This window comes from Emydura macquarii, unplaced genomic scaffold, assembly GCF_026122565.2.
Source record: "Emydura macquarii macquarii isolate MOO-44397 ecotype Brisbane River unplaced genomic scaffold, CSIRO-AGI_Emac_v2 contig_968, whole genome shotgun sequence".
Classification (NCBI taxonomy): Eukaryota; Metazoa; Chordata; order Testudines; family Chelidae; genus Emydura; species Emydura macquarii.
In genome coordinates this window covers 11,527,806-11,550,693 of record NW_027131105.1, presented here as the reverse complement: position 1 = coordinate 11,550,693, position 22,888 = coordinate 11,527,806, and the positions used below count along the sequence as shown (strand labels likewise).

Here is a 22,888-nt window from a genome sequence, read left to right as displayed (position 1 = left end):
TATTGGAGGCGTGCACAACATTATTTGGCTAGCTATTTCTAATAATAAAATGCAAAACTCACTTCATAAGAAGTGATTAGCATGAGGAAAAAGTCCCAAAGAGCTCTGCATTTCCTTCAAAGAAAAAAAAAACCTATGCCAAATAAAAACTATACATTTAAAGGCACCCCAAAATGTGTACCATTAGACAGTCTGAAACTTTTTGCTAAATGTGTTTTTAAAAAAACCACAAAACTCTCTCATAATTAGCTGTATAAACAGCAATTATTTTACCAAAAATAGTAATACAGTTCAGTTACATCAAAATAACATGATACATAAGATAGCCTTCTGGTTTGGAAACATATGTCAAACCAAAAACTGTACTTCTGTTTTTCAGACAAGAAATGGTTTATGAGAAGTCTTGCAAGAACATATCTTTAAAAGTAATGCTTAACAAATAGGTGTTTTATAGATATAATATTAAATCTATATTTATTTCTTCAACTAGATTTAGCAAGGAAATGTAGCTGTGCACTAATACAGCTGTCCAAAATATAACAGCAACTTTTAAAGTTTAGAACAATTTAAATAAAAAATGTATTATTATGTCCTTTTTTACAGGCTATCTTTGAACTTTCCCAGGGAGAAGAAGACTTGATAGAAGACTTGAAGTTAGCAAAAAAGGTATTTATATAAATACATGATTCAAAACCTGTTTTTGTTTTTTTTGTTTTGTTTTTTTGCCTTTTAAATAAAACCCACATTTTTATAGTAGCTTCAATAGTAGCAACTGCCATCTAGTTTAAGGTTGAAAAACAACTACTACAATCCCTGTTTTTACATTCTTAAACATTCAACTTTGGGGCTGAGTTTTTTCTAATTGGTATCCAACACAATGTGTGCTTGTGGAAATTTGAGTAAAACACCATCAGCCTCTTTTGAGTTACGGAAGGATTTAAGTGCTACGTCTAATTTCTTAGATATCAAATATTTGCTAATGCTTGCTTGTTTTTGCAGGCTTATCATGACCCCATGCTTAAACTCTCCATAATGACAGAGCAAGAGTTAAACCAAATTTTTGGAACACTGGACTCTCTAATCCCGCTACATGAAGGTACAACTCTGTTCAATGAATTATGATTCTACAGTCATTTATACTCAGCCTGTTCAAAAAGTGAGTTTTTCTTTATTTTGATCAGATCTTCTTAGGCGGCTTCAGGAGGTCAGGAAACCTGATGGATCTACTGAACATGTTGGTCATATCCTTGTGGCCTGGGTAAGGCAGACTTTTTAACCAAATTTGAAGTTAATTTGTAACTGTTTCATTGGTTTGTATCTTTTATCAGACCATTTATCTTTCATATTCAATATCTCTTCAAAAAGTGTGTTTCAAGTCTTAAATAATTTTTAAAGGGACAGTTGGCTAATAAGAATTGCAGTACAATCAACTAAAGGAACATTCTCCTGAAATTATCTGACTTGTCATTTAACATTTAGAAGATGATGTGATTTTAAAGCCCTAGTTGTTTTAGCAATAAACAGTGTTAAAAGCATGACTTTAAATAAAAAGCATGTGCCAGAGTAGCTCTATGCTGATTTATATCACCTGAAGATCTGACCCCATGTTTATATGGAAAGATCCAAAACATTTCTTTTGTAAGGATTTAGAGAGATGGACAGTTTGTTCTATAGTATAAAGAAAGTGATTTTATAATCAGCAGAAAATAGGTCTTCCAGTTTCAAGGGAATAGCCAGTGGAAGATATTTGACACTCCTTTTCAAAACACTGGGGTATTAAGAGTCAGAAATGTGTGCGTCTGTGTGTTTGTGTGTGTGTGTGTGTGTGTGTGTGTGTGTAATGAAACTAGTTAATGACTGTTGGTTAGTGACAAAAATATACTATGGTTTTCTTGGAGTAAAATAATTATTTAAAATATTTTTGTTTTGTTTTGTATTCAAACTTCAGTTTGTCCAAATATGGTTGGAGGTAATTTGATTTTACAAGAGTTGATGCATATTCATGTATAAATATAAAGCTCTTTAGCTGAGGTACCACTAAAATGCCAGAGGCCCAGATCCACAAAGATACTTAGGCACCTAAGTCCCAGTTTTAGGCTCACTGTGAGCCACACAATCCCCACTGGGGTGCCGCCTAACTCTGTAATTTTCTAAACTAACTCAGTGCCTAAATTTTCAGGTTAAAAGATCTCTAGACACTTGCATTCCTGCCTCTGGGGATGCACACTGCTGCCTTCTTTTAGATGTTGGGATGCCTATCTCCTACCTACACCCCAATGTGATCCATGAACTGGGGGAAAGACAGGCAGAAGAGCACCTATCTCACCCTTGGAACCCAATCTGGCAGGTGTGCTCAGAGGCTGCCAACTGGATCGGATCCCAGTCAAAACTGGTGGTGGGAGTGCTATCCATGTATTCACCTGGGTTGTGGAAGACCCAGGTTCAATTCCCCCCTCTGCCTGATGGAGGGAGTGGATTTGAACAGGGCTGTCCTACCTCTTAGCAGAGTACTGTAACCACTGAGCTATGGGATATTCTGATATGGGGCTCCCTCAGTCTCTCCTGTTGAAGCTGTTCCACTGCTTATAAATACTTAGTCACTGGGCCAGAGACAGAGAATAACTCTCTCGTCCAGTGGTTAGGGCAACCACCTCGATTGTGGGAGACCCAGGGTCCAGTCCCCTGTTCCAATGACTCTTTCTTTATATGCTGTGGAAGAGCTTCAGTATGACAAATGAGGGAGCCCCACATTAGTATATCCCATAGTTTGGTAATTCTGGCACTCTCCTGAGACGTGGGAGTCCCCCTTTTCATTTCTTTTCTTCTTTTCATGCAGAGGGGTGAATTGAACCTGGGTCTCCCACATCCTGGTTAAGTGTTCTAACCACTAGACTAAAAGTTATAAGTGGGCAGCACCACCACCACCTTCTCCTCCTCCAGCCATTTTGTGTGGAATGAGGAAGGTATCTAACTCCTTCTCACAAGAAAAAACTATATACCTAATCCACCTGACTCCAGGAGAGGGGTTCCTAGTTGTGGCTGCAAACAGAAAGGAGTGCCTATCTGCAAGGGGAGGAGCTTTATATATACCCCCAGCATCAGCATCTCCTATTGGTTAATGTAGGCAGCACCTTGCCTATATGATGGGTTTTGTGGATTGCATTCTTTGGCATCTATTTCTCACCTGGGTGCTTAACTCAGGCTTTGAAGATTGCAGTGTTGGTCCTCTGATTTTCCAGGTGTCCAAAAGTTTGGTCCCATTGTGGATCCACGCCTAAGCATTCTAATCCTGTGGTACCTTTATTAAGCCTCTCAGCTGTCTGTAACTGAGGTATGCAGCTCAGCAGACTTTGAAGGTCTCTTGGGCTTTCCTTGATGCAGACTTCAATGCTGAAGTAGTCCCCCTGGTTATCAAATTATTGATTGTTCAAAGTTTTCAGGTGCTTCTCTGCCCTGCCTCCCCCCTACAACCTCCCCCCCCCCAAAAAAAAAAAAAGAAAAAAAAAGATTTTACATAACCAAGACTGTATTATACACAGAGGGAACCAACAAGTACCCGAATAATAAATTAGCTTTCGTTCTCAACAAGATTTTGTTTAGGCCAAAGAGGTTGAGAAAAGCTTATGGTAAACATTTGAGACTTTTGGACACTTCCCCAAACCAGAGTACTCAACCTTTTAAAGCTTCTTCATCAATAGGTGGCATACAGTTTTGGTTATGGAGAACGTTTGTGTCTATATGTGTACATATAATGGTCACAGTAGTCTGAATTCAGTAGTAATGGAATTCAAAAAATAGTCTATAAAAGTCCCAGCCATTTTTTGATTGACTTAATTTTTTAGCTTGGGTAACTTGACTGTTTCTCTTAAAACTGTGGATAATTTTTTCCTAAGCACTTAAGTGACTTAGAAGCCAAAATCATGCTATGCAAATTTTATCCTATATCCAGAACAAACAACTAATGCTCCTCATCTTACACTAAAAAGCCATTTTGTTTTTAAATACATCTAGCATTAAGGTTTGCTTTTAAAATGGGGAACATAATTTAATTTATTCCAAAATGTAAACAAATCTCATGTAAATAAAGCAGTAGTTCTATCTATATGATATAGAGAAGTTTCATGTTTAAATTTGAGATCATTCACACATCAAACATGCACTTGCAGCTTACAAAGGTGCTAACATGAAATAGCTGCCTTGTTATTACAAGAGGTATATAAGAACTCCCTTATTTATCATGCCTGTAAGCTGTTGAACATCTCTCCCTTAACTGCAGATGTCTTTGTGTTAGTCGAAACTGTGGACTAAGAAATGTAACTTGATTGGATTCTGGTAGTCTTAACAGAACAAAATGAACATCTTAGAAGCTTTTGAATGGAAAATATTAAAACCTGTTTTGTCTATGAAATATTTATATCCAAAAGGAAAAAGTGAAAAGGCCCTTTAGACAAGAAACCCTTTGAGATGAGGGTGACCCTATTTATTTCTTTTGATCTCAAATGAATCACTTACTTCATATCTTGAAAGCCTGTAAATGGATGAGCAATTATTTTTCTTCACTGAGCCATTGTTGTTGTTTTTTTTAATAATGTGGCTATTTTCCACTGTTTAGTTAAATGAATTTTCAATTGTTTTTAATTTCCAGCAATTTAACTTGAATTTAGGTGAGTGAAGGGGCGATGGACACAACACATACTGTTTACTTGTTGAAAGAATGAAACCATTTAAAAATTTTACACTGGACACAAGTTATTAGGATACACTCAAAATGATTAACTACCCAATGTGAAAAATAGCAATTGAATTTTTAGATGAAATATTAATTCATTAGGAATGGAAGAAACACCATACAGTGAAAAACTAAAATGTTTTTATTCTAATTTGTTTAGAATGATCACTTAGTTCTGGAGTATTGTAGTGAAGCCACAAATAAATTATAATTAATCACCCTACACAAGTTAGAATCGTGGGTTTGATATTTACCCTGTGTGTGGTCAGACATGCAAACCAAAAAGTGAAGTTTCCAAGACTGGGCACACAAATTGTCTGGACATTCCATTATAATGAAATTCACATTTATGTGTGCATAACTAGCACATGCAGTTTTGAAAATCATGCCTCAAAATATTACTTTTCCTTTTCTGGTGTTGCATCATTTTATTTTGTATTATTTCTGTAATTATAGTACATATTATACAGGAGGAAGACTATCAAATTATCCTGGTTCTCCAAATAATGGACAATATATTTAAAAAACAAAACCAAAAAAACCCAAAACACAGACCACCAATTACTTTGTACCTTGATTTGTTTTTACCTCCTAAAATTTCTTTGCCTTAAACAGGTATATACAAACTTGTTTGTTTTTTGTATACATTTAATTTACTAAAATATTTTAGAGAACTGCTCTTTTTAATATTTTTTTCGCTATAAAATATGCTTTAGTTATATTGTTTTGTAAAAGGTAGCTTTTGCTCAACAGATTATTTTTAAGTTGCCACCATCACAGCAAGTTCATCTTGAAGAAACAAAGATAGTTATTCAGAATATGCAGAAGGAACAAGAAAACAGGATTATAGGAGTTGGTTACTTTGGCAGTTGGGCAGCATAGTAACAAATTTAACCGGTGGTGAATGGACAGGGATGTGCTCAGGCATTTAGTTAGTTTTGCGTCCACTACTTACTGCTAATTCCTTTCTTTGTAATGGAAATACTCTGGCATTTCCAGGGTTTTGAAAAAGAGGAACTGGAACCTAAAATAGCAATGACTCATGGACAATTGTAATTAATTTCAAAATATAAATTACAACTCAGGAAAGTAAGTAAACTAGAATTTTCTCAGAAAAGTTGAACAAGGATATTTTTTAATGTTTAAGTGTAATGTATACTTAATAAAGCGATTTAGTTGTCTCCTAATCAAAGGTTAGTGGTTTAACTAAATCCTCCTTCAGGTAGCAGTTCAGCAAGGTTCTTAAGTACATTCCTAACTTTAGTTATGAGAGTAGTACTATTGACTTCTAAGGGACTACTTACAGGCTTCAAGTTAGGCCATTGTTTAAATACTTGTGAGTTAAAGTATAAATTAGCCAATAACATTTTCAAATGATGATTGTTTATCATACTTAAAATTAACATGAAGAAAATTATAGCTTTTGTGAACTTTCAAAATACATTTTATCATGATTTTCTTTAGGAATTGTAAAAATGCCTTAATGGGTTTTTGAAGTAAAAAGTATAAAAATATAAACAAGTTATTTCAGTTTTGTTTTCAGCTGCTTCAATCTGCTTATTTTCAGTGAGAATCATGAGGTAAAATATCAGCAATGAAATGTTAAAACTTTAGAAGTACAATTATGATTTTATTACACACCGAGAGTAGCTTTTTCTATTGTGTGTAAAATTTAACCCATCTGATACATATTGACTCATTTTTAGTCAGCAGTGTGCAGAAAGAGTATTCTTTAAAGATATTTTTTTTAAATGCACACAAATTAGGGTGGAGTTAATTTTGGTACTTTTTGTTTAATTTATTAGTACTAAAAGTTGTCAGCACCCCATTTTACTTGTAAAGCTTAATCTAATATCACCTGAGATGAGAAGGAAAGGAATAAATAGTACTTAAATTTAGTGTCTATGATTTTGTTTTTATGGAATGTAACTGATAGAACTTGTCAGGGAACACTGTCCTTTGGCTTGAAGGAAAACAAAGAAAGTGGAGAAAATATTATCAGCAGTTTTTTTACTTAAAGCACAAATTTGGCAGCCAAATCAAATCAGGCCTGTTGAGTAATTGTGGTTGATAAATGTGTTGCTGCATCCCAGGAACCCAGTCTGAGGAGTGGGAGAATGAAAGAATTCCACTCTAGCCTAGGGCCTGCACTTAAGGGGTCAAAGATGCAGATAGCGCTGAACCATGACATTAAGTGTCAGAAGAGGAGGTGCTGGGACAAAATGCTAAATTAAAAAGCAATGAGTCATCAGGCCCAAATGATATACATCCAAGTGTTCTGATGGAGTTTAAGAATAAAGTCACTGAGCAGTTTAACAACAAATCTATCTTTTCTAATAAAAACCAGCTACTATACCAGAGTGTTTTAAGGGCAGGAGATGATCTCCCTGTATTTAAAATTGTTCTAGGGGGTGATCCAGGGACTTAGAACCAGTAAGCCTCAAATATGTACTTGGTAAATTGGTTGAAAATAAAACACTTCGAAAATTCTGATACAATAGGGAGCATGGTTTCTCCAAAGTAAAATCATGCCTCATTAATCTATTATAAAGTAGTTTCAAAATAGTAGATAAAGGAGAACTAGTTGGCATAATTTAACTGAATTTTCACAAACCCACGCAAAAGGCTATTAAAAAAGTTATCATGGGGAGAGTGTAAGTATTATCATAAATCAAAAACTATCTTAGAGAGAAAAGATAAAGAGTAGGAATTAATAATCCCTTTTCACAAAAGGTTAACAGTGTGTGCTTCATGGTTCTATGTTAGGACTGGCATTGCTTTAATAAACTAATGATCTGGAAAAAGAATTGAACAATCAGGTGCCAAAAGCTGCAGATGACACACACACAGGTTAGTCAAGTCCAGAGAAGACCGTATAAAAATTCAGAGGAACCTAACCAAACCAGATAAACATGATAGATTAAATTTAAGTGTTGAGAAATGCAAAATAATGCACATAAGAGGGAGAAAAAATTAACTATTCCTTTACAGGTTTCTAAATTTAACAGTATCAATTCAGGAAACAGACCTGAGCATTTTTGTGGACAGCTCAATTAAACATCTCTGCTCAATGTGCTGCTGTGGCCAAAAAAGCAAACAAAATGTTAGGATGCATATGGAATGAGATGTAGAATAATATAAAAAATGTAATTTATAATATGAATGCAATGATTCACCACCTTATATAACATGTGCAGTATTGGTCAACCCATTTCGAAAAGGATATTGCAGAATTAGAGGGGATTCAGAAGAAGGCAATGAGGATTATTAGGGACTGGGGGGAAAAAAAGAATAAAAATGTTAAAAAGAATAACTTTAGAATGGAGACTAATAAGGGGGAAATGATAATGCATAATAATGGATGATATAAAGAAGGCAGATTGGGAGTTTCAAGTTGTTCATGTCTCCTAACACAAGAACAATTAAATTGAAAAGCAGCAAATTCAAAACTGATAAAAGTAATTATTTTTTCTCACAACTTCCAAACAGACTGTGAAATGTATTGCTATCGGATGCTACTGAGGTCAAGACTTGACCAAGATTCAAAGCAGGATTGGGCATTTATATGGATAACAATATCAAAAGTTAATTCTAAAAGATTTTTTAAAAGTGATAGAAAACCAAATGCTTCAAGACTTATGCCAATCTCTAATAGAGGTTAAGGTGAGACCTTTATGGCAAGGAGATTATCCCATATCTACCTACTGTGGGGTATCTTGTATCTTCTCCTGAAACATCTGGTGACAGGAAACCGAACTTAGATGGACCACAGGATGGAATTCCTTTGTTCCAATGGAAATGCTACAGTGTTACAAAAATGTACAAAACACTATCATTGTATATTTTTGTTACACAAATCTTCACAACTGGTCACATTTGGCAGTGATCTTTTTAATCATGAGTAAGTCTGGTTAATAGTTGGTTGGGGAAATCTCCAACAGAAGTCCAGGTGGTGTAGGAAATGTTGCAGTAAGTAACGTCCAGGTCGGGAGGACTACTTGGGAGGACTGAGGGGGAACCCACAGCATTGGAAAGCCCAGAGGTTAAATACAAAGGCATTGTACTTCCTCTTCCTCTCCTGGTTCTCTCTGGCTCACCGGTAGTGTCTCCACAAAAATCAGGCTGTCAGAGCCTCTTTCCACCAGCTGCTACTCCAAGAGCCCTTTTCATTGGGGAAATTCCCCAACAGAACTTGCTGAATTAATACTTAAGGAATTCAGGGTTGGTGAAAGAACAATGGTGAGGACTATGTACAAAAGAAGAATTTGTAAAATTATAAGTTAGTGCAGTATAATGACCAAATCCAAACTCCAAGTACTTAATTTCTGCCTTATCTAATGATTTACAGGAATAACTGTGTAGGATAATTTATCTTGCCGCAGGGGAAACTTAGTAATCAGGAGAAGGTATACCTTGTAAATCTTATCTAACTCCCATTAACACCAATGAGCAAGGGTTCAACAGCAAGGAGAGAGACTTCTAAATCAGTTTTAAAATACCTGAAGCACAGAGGATATTTTGTACAGCATACTGCTGTTCTGCTTCTGCTTTCAGTTTTACAGATTATAGTTTCAAAATACATTTTTCTGTTTCCTCAGTTGCCTTGCTTAAATTCATATGATAGCTACTGCAGTAATCAAGTAGCAGCCAAAGCTTTATTGGACCACAAGAAACAGGATCACAGAGTGCAAGACTTCCTACAGCGCTGCTTAGAGTCTCCTTTCAGCCGCAAACTGGACCTTTGGAATTTCCTTGACATCCCAAGAAGTCGTCTAGTGAAATACCCACTGCTGCTCAGAGAAATTTTGAGGCATACACCAAATGATCACCCAGATCAACAGCATCTTGAAGAAGCTGTAAGTTGTTTTTTTTTTGTAACAAATTGTATAGCATTTATCCTTCAACTGTGAAGGGTGCTCCATAAAGCTAATTCTAAACTAATGTACGGAGTGTCTAAATATATAAAGATTTTCTGAAAATGTAATTAGCCCATACGGCTGTTAAAATGACATCCAGAAAGGGTAGATCATTTTCTCCACAAAATAGCAGTTTCAGCTTCTCCATGCCAGTGGCACTGGGGTGCTGGAGCCACTGCATCAATGTAAGGGCTAATCCAGAGGACATTGAAATCAATGGAAAGACTCCCAGTAACTTCAATGACTTTGGATCACGCTCTAAATACTAATATGCAGCCCATTCTCTGGACATCTCTTGATTGTCTTTTCTTAAGGTGGCCTTCCATGCAGGCTTATGAAGTCCCAGTGTGGAGACTCCCCCCCTCAGTGTCACCTCACCCCCAGCTTTTAGGGTGTGTGGAAGCACTCCTGTTCAGCCAGCTTGATTACCTGAACAATCTCCATACCCAGAAACCCCTAGAAATCATACTGAAAAAGGTATGATTTGAGTTGGCCTCTTTTCCATGTTTTATTCTGATTATTGTGTGTGTGGTATGAAATAAAGACCAAGGAAGTGAGATGAATTTGACAGACTTCTGTCCCCGACCTTTGGGAGCAGGTGGAAGGGTTTATGAACACAGCACATCAGTAAGAGGTATCATGTGAAGAATTGTTTGAAAGAAACCATTTTAAATCATTTGCAGTTATTTTTTAACAGCCCAGGCATAATTATTACAAATTAAATGGAACTACATTTAATTAAAAGTTCTATCATTACCACAATTTATTATTAGCCTTAGTTGTAAGTAGAGCTTGTAGATTTTAAATTACTTGCTGAGAAATTCAGGAGCTATTTTTTTGACAATACAACATTTCACTAAACATTACAGAGTACACATTTGCTATCACAGTGCTATTCATTCCCCAAATGCCTTGCCCAGCATTATTTAATGTAAAATTGATCAGCCATGGTGCAGAAGTTAAAGCCTGCCTATATGGAGTTTACATGCAGTTTTAAGTTTTAATCTACATGCTTTAAAATTAGTATGCTTTTCCCCCCATAAATGTCTCTTTAAATCAAAAACTAATTACTTAAACAGTTCTGATTCTTTATTTCAAGTGTTTGTTTTGTTTCCAGACAGTGTCTTGTAAAATACTTTCTCATTCCAAAATGCTTCCTTTCCAGGAATGATATTTGGTAGCTGTTTTAACAATATGTAATCAGGATAATTTTTCTTGGTATTACAGTAACTTCATATAGTTTGGCAGTAATCTGTTTAATCAAAGTATTGTTTATCTTTGAAATGATGTATTTCACAAATATACAGTTGCCAAGTTAAATTAGGGACAAGGGATTACTAAATGTTAACTCCTCGCACTGTTAGGTTTATAAGATAAATTTGTCATCCCATCTGGAAATGTGATCTGCCAGTTAACCCCTGTATATTCCTGTTGGACTTGATACTTAATCTGGGAAAGAATCTTGAAAAATAACCATACATTATGCACATCTATGGATTCTGACTGGCTACATATGGCTTTCAGCCAATCTGTTCAAAGGGATTTGCACAATGACTGTATGATTATTTACCAGTTACCCTGGAATGAGTGGTAAAATTTCTCTGTTCCAGTTGGCTACAGCCCTTAGATCTCCCCATCTGCATGCCCATAACTTAAGCAGGATGAATAATTAATAACAAATTTACTTACTGATTATTGCATCTTCTAAGAACTGTTTACAAGCTACTTGCTAAATACTCAAATTTATTAGTGCATTTTCTCACAGAACACTTTCCCCACATGTTGTGAATAGTTGAACTTCAGTATCTGCATTGTGTTTGATGTCCATTTCTGCCTCTGGTTGAATGAAACTCACCAACATAGTGTGACTTCTTAATAAACTGAAATTTTGTTTTGACATATTCAAGTATTTGAGCTTAAAATTTGCTTTTTGCAAGTATTCGGGCCAGTGATACTTGTGCTTGAATGTTCACAGAAAATGCAAATGGTTGTGAATACAGTCTTAAAATGTATTTTTTAATTTGACTGAAAACTTTCTTCACTATTAGCTCATTTCTATCTAAAAGAACCATGGCCACCTGAATTTCTAATCCCCTTCCCACACTGCCATCACATCTCTCACCAGACAGTGAATACAATTACATTTTAAAAGGGATTGTTTGTAGTGAGGGTTGGAAGTTAGATCTAAACCTTAAGGGGTGAAGAGAGAAATTAGATTTTGGATAGGGGTGAGGTGACTGGGTAAGGACTGTATCAGAAATTTAGGTAGCATAAACGTGTTTGTTTGGCTGGGGAGTTCTCAGGACAACAGCTAATCCCTGGAGAGTGTAGAACACAGGAAAAAGTGAGGGGACACATTTCAATGATATAATAATGTGAATGTATCCTTTTAATGTAGATAATACTGTGTTAATGAACTCCTCAGCTTTGACCTCAGAATTTATTTAGCCCAGGAAGGACATGGTTATTACCTCATAAAACAGAAACAACTTGAAGCTGTTAGTTGGAAAAATGACAGAACCAGACTGCATGTCAAAGATATCATAAATAGATAAGTGTAAAACTACGTTTGTAGAGAGAGATTTAATATAGTGTTGTGGAAGATACTACTTTTGTCAATTGTGAAGAAAAAAACCTCAAATTTCTGAGGGTGGTAGAATGTACTTTAAAAAAAGCCCACAAAAACAACACTAGAAAATTAGTGTTGTATTTCATTGTTGTGACAACCAATGGTAATTATGGAGCAAAAAAAGTATGGTCTGTGTGAGCCCTTATCTTAATGTACTTGAAATTAGGATTGTAATCAAATATGTAGAAGGTCCTTTTGCTGTACAGAAGTGTAATGATTATAAGATAGTAGTTGTGAGGCAGTAACAAAAACCTAAGCTCTCTGTAAAATCTCTTCTTATTCAACATTGATGAAAGTTCAAAGATTAGACTTCAGCAGACAGATTTAATTTGAAAATGATGCAGTTTCATTAGTATCTGAAAAGACATAGTCACTAAATTCCAGAGACCTATCCAGCACCATTTTCATATTTCATTTGATATTATAGTTACTGACCCTGTGTATTACTAGTCTTTGTATTTCACAGAGATCAAGTTGTATAAGGGTATAATGACTGCTGATCTAAAAAATTTTAAAGGATAATGTATCTGAAACTGTCTGATATGATATATATATATCGGTTGTTTGAGCTCTAAGCCTCAACATAAATTTGATTAGTTTATGGCTTCCTTGGGATCTTTGTCTACCTAGTATTTTTCAACTCCCACAAGTGTAGACAAAATAATTGCAATTAGATTTTTAACTGATAGACCATGGAAGTATCAGAACAATAAAATACAATTTACCTTTATTCCCTTACCTAGTGTAATTTTCATAACTGACACAAATTCAGTGAGAAAAGCCAGTCTAATATTTTATTAGTAATATTATTTAGTCACCTTTTCTAATCAGCTAGATATGCTGCTGAGTGGGAAGAAATTAATTTATTCCTGACTGCCAGTCTCTTTTTTATGTGACTTTGTGCAACACACAGCCTTCCCGAACTCAGTTTCTCCATTTGTATAATTTGGATAATAAATAGCACACTTGTAAAGCACTTGGAGATTCTCTGATGAAAGGTGATATATAAGTGACAGTATTATTGTTTTTATTATACTGCCCACATAGTAACAGAATAATTACTCATAATCCTGATCCTGCAAACATACATGCTCAAGTATAATGTTACTTGTGTAAAGTCTCATTTAAGTCAATACAAATATTCACGTGAATAAAGTTATGCACAAGTGTTGCAGGATCAAGGCCTTAATTATTCTGCTGTATGTTGTTTGGTACAAAATAGAAGGGTCTGAATGTGATTTCTATATTATATAAATTAAATATAAATATAGGCTGTTTATTTGGTACAACCATGAATGTACATAGTGTATGTGTGTATATACATACAAATACATTTTAGTTGAATAAAAAATGCATTTGGTTTCACAGTTTAAATCTGTTTACCTTCATTCTAAACATTTAGGGATGATACCAAGAAGCAAGCTTCATATTTCAAAGAGGCAAAGTGTTAGAAACAACCACAAGCCAAACGAAAGTGCCTGCACACACAGTGCCTATTTACCTTTATTCTAAACATTTAGGGCTGATATCAAGAAGCAAGCTTCAGATTTCAAAGAGCCAAAGTGTTAGAAACAACCACAAGCCAAACGAAAGTGCCTGCACACATTGTCATCTGCTCCATTCTGGCTCTCACAGTCATACCTTACACACTTGCAACCTTCCAAAGATCATCCTAATAGGTGGTAAACTAAAATGACTGTTTTCCTCTTATCACCTTCTTACAATTAAGAATGTGTGTGAAATGCCTGTCAGAAGTTTATGTATTTTCATTCCTCTTTTGTTCTTTTTCCATAGATAAATATCATTCAGGGTATAGTGGCAGAAATCAATGTAAAGACGGGTGAATCTGAGTGCCAATATTACAAAGAGAGACTCATTTATCTTGAAGAAGGCCAGAAGGACTCACTGATTGATAATTCACGTGTGGTGTGTTGTCACGGTGAACTAAAGAACAACAGGGGAGCGGTAAGGAGGAAATATTTTTTATCACAATATACTTTAAGATAACGTATCTTCAGTGCTATTGTGTTACAAGTTGAGGTAGAGAAGATACTGCATCTGTTCAATTTTGAAAGAGAGAAAAAAGGTTGGGAACAGTGGGTTATACAGGATCCTCTTCTATGGGATTCTGTTTCTCCATAGAGGCATTTAGGAACATGGGTGAGTTCCACTGTATTTAAATTCCTAGGAAATGGCTCACTCATCTGGACTGCCACAGTGACATCTATTTGTAAGAGAGATTTGACTTGATCCTACTGTCATTAAAGTCAATGGGAAAAGGATCAAGTTTCCTAGTTGTGGAAATATGAAATGGTGGCCCCAATCATGGAGCATTTGTGTTTTGCAAGGAAGGCTGTGGGAGAATTGCCACTTGACCGGCTAGGGATAACTGATTTCCTTTAAAAGAAAAAGGAAATTGCAGATATCTTTTTATATTTACTGTAGAAAAGGTATGCAGTACTTATTAGCCAAATATTTAAACCAAATTTGCTTAAGTCTCTTGAACTAGGAAGAAAGATTGTCAAGTTTTGTGGAACTTTTTGCTTGTATCCTTGAAATAATGCAAAAATGGGATCCAACTATTTTAATTACATTTCAAGTATGTGTGTTTTTAATCAGCTTGCAAATAGCTTTAGTCTTAAATGGTCATATGCAAGGTATGAATTTAACATTCTAAACACAATTAATTAATTTCCATGCATTGCATTATAAACTGCTTAAATCTAGCTCTTCTTGACTGCATACTAGATGTGGGTCTCTGAAATGCAGCCACCCATAGTAAGTTAACATGTAACAGATTGCTCTGAGCTCTGTCTACACTATAGCTTTTCACCGTGAATTTATAACCAGATAGACAGTCACTTTAATCTGTCAAAAGTAACATGGTTTAGTTTGTGTCTATGCAGAAGTTTTTCTACATTGATTGTGCTACAAAAAAGTCTGTAAATCTAATAAATAAAAATGTGCAACTGAAAACATCCTAACTTGATAAATATTAACCATTAAAACGTATACATTTTAGATTACTGCCAGCTGCATGCACAGGAAGAATTATAGTGTGTATGTGTGTCTCCTGGAGTATAATTCACCTATAAATATGGCTAAATTGCTATGATGTGTGTGTGTATTCTGTCTAGTCTGTCTTCATGTGCATGTATTTTACTGGTAGTCTAAAATATGCAGGATATAATGGGGGAGAGGGAGGTAGTATAGTTACATGTACTAGAATCTGCTCTTGGGGGGTGTAATTCACCCTCAAATATTTACATCTATAATTTAAGTCTTCAGCTAAGGACCTGCATAGGGTAGTTCAGAAATGCCAAAGTTTAGCGTTAATCAAGTCAGTATATCTTCAGTCATTTATTAGAACTGTTGAAATTTAGCAGGTGTTAGTATGTAAGTTTAATTGACATACTGAGGATGCAGAAGACTGTGTGTGGGGCAAGAATAGCAACTAATGAAAAGGTGTAAGATGAAGCAGGAGGGCTCAGCTTCATTTATAAACTGCTATTAAGTCTTCCTGCTGTATCTCTCTCCTGTTCTTATGGTATGTGTATTACTCATTTTGCAGAGTCACAGAATGCCAAGTTAGGCCTGGTCTACGCTGCTGCGCTGGGTCAACATGAGATGCATATCTCACGTCGACATACTTACGTCTACGCAGCGCCGTATCTTCCCGACGCTGCGTCGACAGGAGACACTCTCCCATCTATGCTACCCTTCGGGGAGGTGGACTAATTCAGTCAATGGGAGAGTTGTGTCCCATCATCTGAGCGCGTCAACACAGCCCCACTCAATTGATGCCGCTGCAGCAGTGTAGACATGCCCTAAAAACAAGCTGCATTACTTTACAGTTTATGCATATTCTTTTGACTGGCCTACACCTGACATAATTTTCACCATCACTTGTCATCAATGAATGTGGCCCATTGTGTATATCTATGGGGCCTCGCTCATTCCCTGGGAAACCAGAAGAATACCTGCCACAAGCTCCTGTCGTGGTGGCAGTTTTCTTATAGTAGCACAAATATCAGAACTCCATTGTGCTAGACACGGTATAGAAAAGTAAAGTAAAGCCAATCCCTGCCCTATAGAGCTTAATCTTGACCATGAAAAGTCTGCTTCAGGATGAGGCTTACTGGTGCAAACTCCTCACTTTGCAGGGGGCTCATAACCACTGAGTACAACCCACAGAGTGGCTGGGGTAGGGTCAACTGGGACAAGAGATTGCTTAGAGGCCTCAACCAACTCAATTCCAGTGGTATCATTGCTAGATTGTAAAGCTACTCATCCTTGGTATAATCCCCTGATCTGGCACATTTCAGTAGGGTGTAGAGGTTAATTTGTTCAGAGCCTACAAAGAGTTTAAACAGTGCAAACTGCTTTATGTTATAGCAAACACATAGCTGTTTACTAAATGTATCTATTAAGTTGATTGCAAGCTTTTATCAGGAATTTGGAGTAAGCAGCAGTAATATTTCATCCCCAATTGTTACAGCTTTAACTAGTAAGAGACGTGTATATTTCCAAATTGCCTATACTCTGATTTAATAAAAGTTTGTTTACTTAATCGTGGGACAGAGAGAGTATTCTGAGAAGTATCGATGAAATTCATAGTATGTACAATCTCTAGTACTTTGCAGTATCTCTAACTTTCACAAGTTAAGCTTACAATTTTCAGATAAAAGGTGCATGAAAGATTAGTAGGTACACTTGGTCTCAATCGTTTTACAGAAGAAAAAATGTTTAGTTGAACAAAAACCGGATAAACATGACTTCCCATTTACAAATAAATAAAAATAATCCTCTTCTGAAGCAATGTGAAAATCAAGATGTATCTATTCCATTAACCAAACTTATGCAAATAGAAAACCTTTTATAACAATGGGATGTAGTTCTAATGGCACAGATTGATCAGCAATTCCTGGAAGCTGGGATGGAGGGGTAAAGATGTCAGAGGTCTTGTTCTGCCAGGTTTATTATAACTTCAGATATACAGTTATCATGAAGGCAGCCAAGAGGAAGTCACTGATCATTTTTCTTAGTAGTTGTAATTTACTCTGGTTTTCTTTGGCCTATGGAGAGGCTAGGGTATAATTCCCTTGAATTACTTTAATTAGCACAGTAGTAAAGCAGTACTAGATATTTAATTATTTTTCAGGTTTGCAAAATGCATATTTAATTGTTAAAATTTGAGTTTCTTCTTTTGAAAAAACGTATCTGACTATTCATAACTCAATGTTTGTTGCTTAGCCCCTAAAAGTAAAAATTAGTCTTTTCCCCTTTCTTATACAGCTTATTGACTTTTATACAAAATATGAAACTCATTTAAATTGTGATGGGCTCTTGTAGTTACTTATGTAATCAGTCAGACCTATGAGTGCTTGTCACCTCTGAAAATCAGACCAAATAGACTGGTTGAAACAAAACTTGGAATTTAGAAGGCTCTCAAAATTGTTCACTTCATTGTTTCTAAGATCAAATAAATGTTGGTAGTGTCACATACTGAAACCATAATAGAAAGAATGACTACTGTAGTTTGAATTTAATGAGATTTTAAGTGGCCAAATTAAAAAAAAAAAAAAAAAGCTATATTCTAGTATTTTTTAAACTATAAATTGGAATGTTTGCCCAAAACACATTAAAACAGAAAACAATCATCTTTCTGAATACACACAACTGTGCTTATCATTACCTCAGACTTTTGTCCCAGACAGATTTCCTATCTATCATATATTAATTCTTGTGAAAAGAGGGTTCTTGCAGAACACATTAATGGTCAAGTGATGATCTGCCCAGCTTCTGCAACTGCCACATCTCAATAAGAAACCGATATGCTTTTCAACACATTATGGCAGGAAGAGCTGTGGATGCAAATGCTAACTAACAGCAGAGTAAGGGACCAAACAAAGTGCTGGGACCCCAACCCTGCAAGCATTTACACATGTGTATAACTTTATCCCCCTGAGAAGCCCCTTTGAAGTCAAAAGGAACTACTCATGGACGTAAAGTTATGTATGTGCTTAAGTGTTTGTACAATCAGGAGCTGTGCTTGGAAGACAGAATAGAAGAGTAGCAAGAAAATGGTACAGAGTTTGTATTTAAGAATGAGAGAAATTGTTCACTGTGAGTAAAAGGAAAATCTTGACAGTGAGGGTTTCCTAAAGAAAAACAGACTAAGTATCTCAGACATACCATCATTGTTTCACTATATAGTAGCTGGGACGTGGGATTCCCACCAAGGGTAGACAGATTCATGCTAGTTCAGTTCTGCAACTGAGACAGTTGTGAAGCCTCAAGCATAACATTTCATTTCTGTTACAAATAAGGCCCATGTTATGTAAGATGTTTTAGGATCACTGCCTAAAAACATTGGGTACAGGGATGGAAAAGCATTTTTTGTTTTCTTCTTAGTTTACATAAATTACCTGTGGATATGAATATTTACACTATATTAGGTCACCAACCACATTCATATAGAAGAAAGGGAAGAGTGTCCCAGTGAGGGTTATGTGAACAAATTTAGGGTTTATTTGCCTAAGTAAGGGGAACCAAAACCTAATATATATTGTTAAAAGAACACAGAGATGTAGTATATTGCAGTTAAAGTAAACTTTGTTCAGTGACTTTTTTTTAAATGAATTAATTTTCCTTTTATGCTTTAACAGAAACTGCATGTCTTCCTGTTCCAAGAAGTGCTGGTGATTACCCGAGCTATTACCCATAATGAACAACTCTGCTACCAACTATACAGGCAACCAATCCCAGTGAAGGATCTTGTTCTGGAAGACTTGCAGGATGGAGAGGTGCGATTGGGTGGATCAATCCGTGGTGCATTTAGCAACAATGAGAGAAGTATGAATACACTTTTTTGATTTGAATACTTTATCATTAGTTTGTAGGAAATAGATATAACTTTGAAACACCCTTCATTTAAAGCAGCACTGTAGGTCCAAAATTTAACCTTTCTTTCAAACTGTTATAATGCAAGACTCTGCATGTCTATTTTAAAAATCCACTCTATTGATCCCCCTCACTTTCTTCTCCTCTTCCCCTCCCCCCCTTTACTGCGTTGGGAAATGTAAAAGGGAGTAGAATGCAGCTCCAAAACAAGAACTTATAAGCAGTTTCCGCAGAATATATTTTGAAATTTTGTAACCTCTTTAGAAACCTTATGACAAACTTTATCTAGTGTGAATCTTCATCTCATTATAGAGGCATTGGCTGCTACTCCATAGTTAAGGTTGTGATCCTGCAAATACTTATGCATGTGCGTAATGTTAAGCATGTGAGTCATCCTTTTAAAGTCAACAGGACTAAAGTTCAGCATGTTCAGCATTTGCAGACTCAGTGCCTATGATAAACCAGGGTTCCATTACAAACCACCTTTTAACCCTTTGAGAAATTATTTTTAAAGCTTTTTGTGACTGATGCTGTGGGTTGCGGAGAAGAGGTGGCCCAAGCTGCCAAAGGAACCAGTAGTCCTGGCTGCGCTATAGCGAGCAAAAGTGAAATTTCACAACTCTGCAAGTTCGTAATAGCCAAGGGCTAGCTAGAGAAGTTCTACAGGGTTCTGGGGGCAGCTTTAATTCTACTGAGCTGCTGAAGGTTCCAAGCTTGAAATGGTAAACTGGCCTAGAAGTCAACCAGTTTAGGCATTGGTGGTTGGTTTTATACTTGTAGAACGTGAAGCACAATCACTAGATTGGCTGAACTCTAAACTAATTAACCTACCAAACCTGAAAATTTTAGCAACTCCAGTAGCGTTTAGGGTTGCCCCCACTGCCCTATAGAGGAAGAAGCTACATAAGGTCCTTGGGTTTTCCCTCTGCTCTCGTTATTCTCTGGTTTTTAACCTAGCCCTGGGGAAGCAACCCAGTAAGTCTAAGGATTTGGTAGTGTTGTATTATTTTATTGTATTCACTTATTAAAAATGCATACACCCAAAGCAATCAAGGCACATTTTGTTTTTCAGTCAAAAACTTCTTTAGAATCAGCTTCAAAAGTGGATCACAAAGCCAGTCCCACTCACTACAAGCCAATGACTCCTTCAACAAACAACAGTGGCTTAACTGTATCCGACAGGCCAAAGAAACAGTTCTGTGTGAAGGAGAGGCTGGAACATTGGATTCAGAAGGACATTTCCTAATATCTCCAAATGGGAGCAGGGTACCACAGGGAGAAGGCAGGCTCGAGCAAATGGACCAATCAGACAATGAGTCAGACTGTAGCATGGACACTAGTGAAGTCAGCATTGATTGTGAACGCATGGAACAGATAAACTCTTGTGAGAACAATAAACAGATAGAAACCAACATTTGATGGAAACTTACACTTCATGGAAGTAAACCTGTGTCTTACCCTGTACAGTATTTGCATTCCATAAATGGAGCAGTTTGGAAAAGCACTTTTTAACACTTTTTTGTGACAATGTCAACAGTCTTTTTTGTATTTGTACCTTTGAGTGTAGTACTGTAACTGTCAATCTGTGTAAGCTGGAATCTGTTACAACTCATATCCTGTGATATTTCCATAAACATCTGGGTGAAAGAAAAGGTACTTGACCAGTTATTTTCATTGTCCTGCTGGTAGAAAGAATCTCTAAATTCTGACGATGTGTAACTGTTGATAGTGGGGGGGGGCACAGTTTAAAGGTTCTGGTGGTATGCTGCAGGGTTCAGGGTAGGGCATATAAACCCTGGCAGAAATTGGGGGGACATGTCGCCTCTGTTTAAACTACTGTTTATATGTATATTAGGTAAGGACTCTCTCCATGATTTTTACAGGGTTCTATTTGACCTGATGACATAGACATTGTATTGGGTCTTAAGAGGGGTACTGAAGTGTGTATTTAATTAGGAATGGCATTCAAATTTTTCAAAAAGGCAAATGTCTACAAAAATATCTTGGCATAAGGTAAGTAGCTATGGTGGTGGTAAATCAACAGGAAATGTAGAGAGTAGGGCATGTCAACAGTGACTGTTTAGAGATTAATTTTATTAAAGTAGGAAGCACTGTATGACGATCCAGCAAGCCAACATAGTGGACTGGTCAATTAAAAGGGTTAGTGTAGTGTTCGTGGTTTATTTATCGGAGCACATAATACTAAAATTAACCAAAAGAAAAGTCCATTGCTAACACTGAATATTCAGATTAAATCATAGAACTACAGAAGATTAGGGTTTGAATGGAATGGACCTCTAGTCCAGTTCCCTGCTCAAAGCAGGACCAACCCCAACGAAATCATCCCAGTGAGGGCTTTGTCATGCTGCGAATGTTGGGTATTTGCTTGCCGTGCCACGTATGCTCTGTATTATCCTGACTAGGACAGGAAGAATCTAAAAAGCATAAGATCATTGAACCAGGCCCTCTAGCATTTTGCACTCCACTGACCTGACTTACTGTTACTTTTAAGCACCACTAAACTAAAGTTAAAACATCACAGGGATTTTGTGTAAATGTATCAATGGTGCTGTACAAACACCCCTTAGGAGACAGTAGAGAACATTTAAATAAAAAAGGGAATTGATTTTCATTTAGGAAATATCATATCTTTTATATTTTTGTCAAGTATAGTTTTTAAAATGTTTGCTGCATCTAACATGCTGTAATTGGAACCACTGCTGTGTTTTCTGGTGGCTGACTTAATTAAGTCTACAATTGGCCTGACTCATTATGATGAGAGACAGCTCAATCAGTTTAAAATGTAGTCTAAAACACTGCAACAGCCTATTTTAGGAATTCTTGGTTCATCTTTTATGTCTCAGTGAAGAAAATAATGCCAAGTAAGCTACAAAATGTGTGTCCTTGTCAAGGCTCATGTAAATTCATATTATAAAAATTCAGGATGACTTGTGCAAATTAGATGCACACCAGAACAAGTAGTAAAACTGCTAAATTATTGCCAAATGTTTGTTCCATGTGTTTTAGAAGTTTACAGAAAGAAAGCAGTAAATAAAATGTCATTGACTTTGCACATCATGAAGTGCATTAAAGGAATCTGTGTGGCAAGATAATCAATATAAAACACAAGGTATGTTACTTTAAAAAAAAAAATACTGTGGTCATTTTTACCCTGTAGAACATATTTCTGTATTTATAGTTTTTAAAACATTGTGAATTTTTTTTCTATTGCAGGTTTGTAATGTATTTAAACCGCTTCATTTTTAGAGTTGAATGTTTGAGCATGCCAGTGAAGAAAAATAGGAAAAGGGAACATTTTATAGAAGGAAAAAAATAGAAGGCATATTAAGCTATGAACTTTTGATATGACAACTGTTGGCCAAAAAGCATGTAAAACACTGACTTATGGAAAAGAGGAGAGAATGTATGTGTTGAAATATTTGTGTATAATGGCCTTAAACTTTTCTGGAAGCATTTCAAATAAATTACATTAAACTATTTTGGTTTTTAATTGTTTTGATTGCTTATTATCCAAGGAGTTCACTATGGCTAAATCTACATAAGGCTTTCAACAGTATTTACCATATCTAAGCAAAGTTTACAGTTTGGTTCTGGTTAAACTGGGTCATTCGGGCTGGAAATTTTTTTCCAAACTCAGCACAGAGGGTCAAACTCAGGCCAAAGTTAAGCAGACTCTACTAGTATAAGCAT

At 36.0% G+C, this 22,888-nt stretch overlaps 1 protein-coding gene across 5 annotated transcripts in view; it reads left to right on the top strand.

Annotated features, from left to right (window-relative positions):
• The window catches only part of ARHGEF3 (Rho guanine nucleotide exchange factor 3), a 245,429-nt gene extending 222,759 nt beyond the window's left edge, over positions 1-22,670 (top strand). For 4 of the 5 annotated variants that reach the window (XM_067544199.1, XM_067544200.1, XM_067544201.1 and 1 more), the window contains 7 exons: positions 604-666; positions 1,000-1,096; positions 1,182-1,258; positions 9,328-9,585; positions 14,069-14,239; positions 18,943-19,129; positions 20,250-22,670. In XM_067544199.1, the coding sequence (XP_067400300.1) occupies positions 604-666; positions 1,000-1,096; positions 1,182-1,258; positions 9,328-9,585; positions 14,069-14,239; positions 18,943-19,129; positions 20,250-20,596 (1,200 nt within the window). In that variant the 3' untranslated portion in view covers positions 20,597-22,670. The remainder of the gene's footprint in view (positions 1-603; positions 667-999; positions 1,097-1,181; positions 1,259-9,327; positions 9,586-14,068; positions 14,240-18,942; positions 19,130-20,249) is intronic. The other variant, XM_067544203.1, reaches the window with a different exon arrangement.
• Positions 22,671-22,888: the final 218 nt, after the last annotated feature.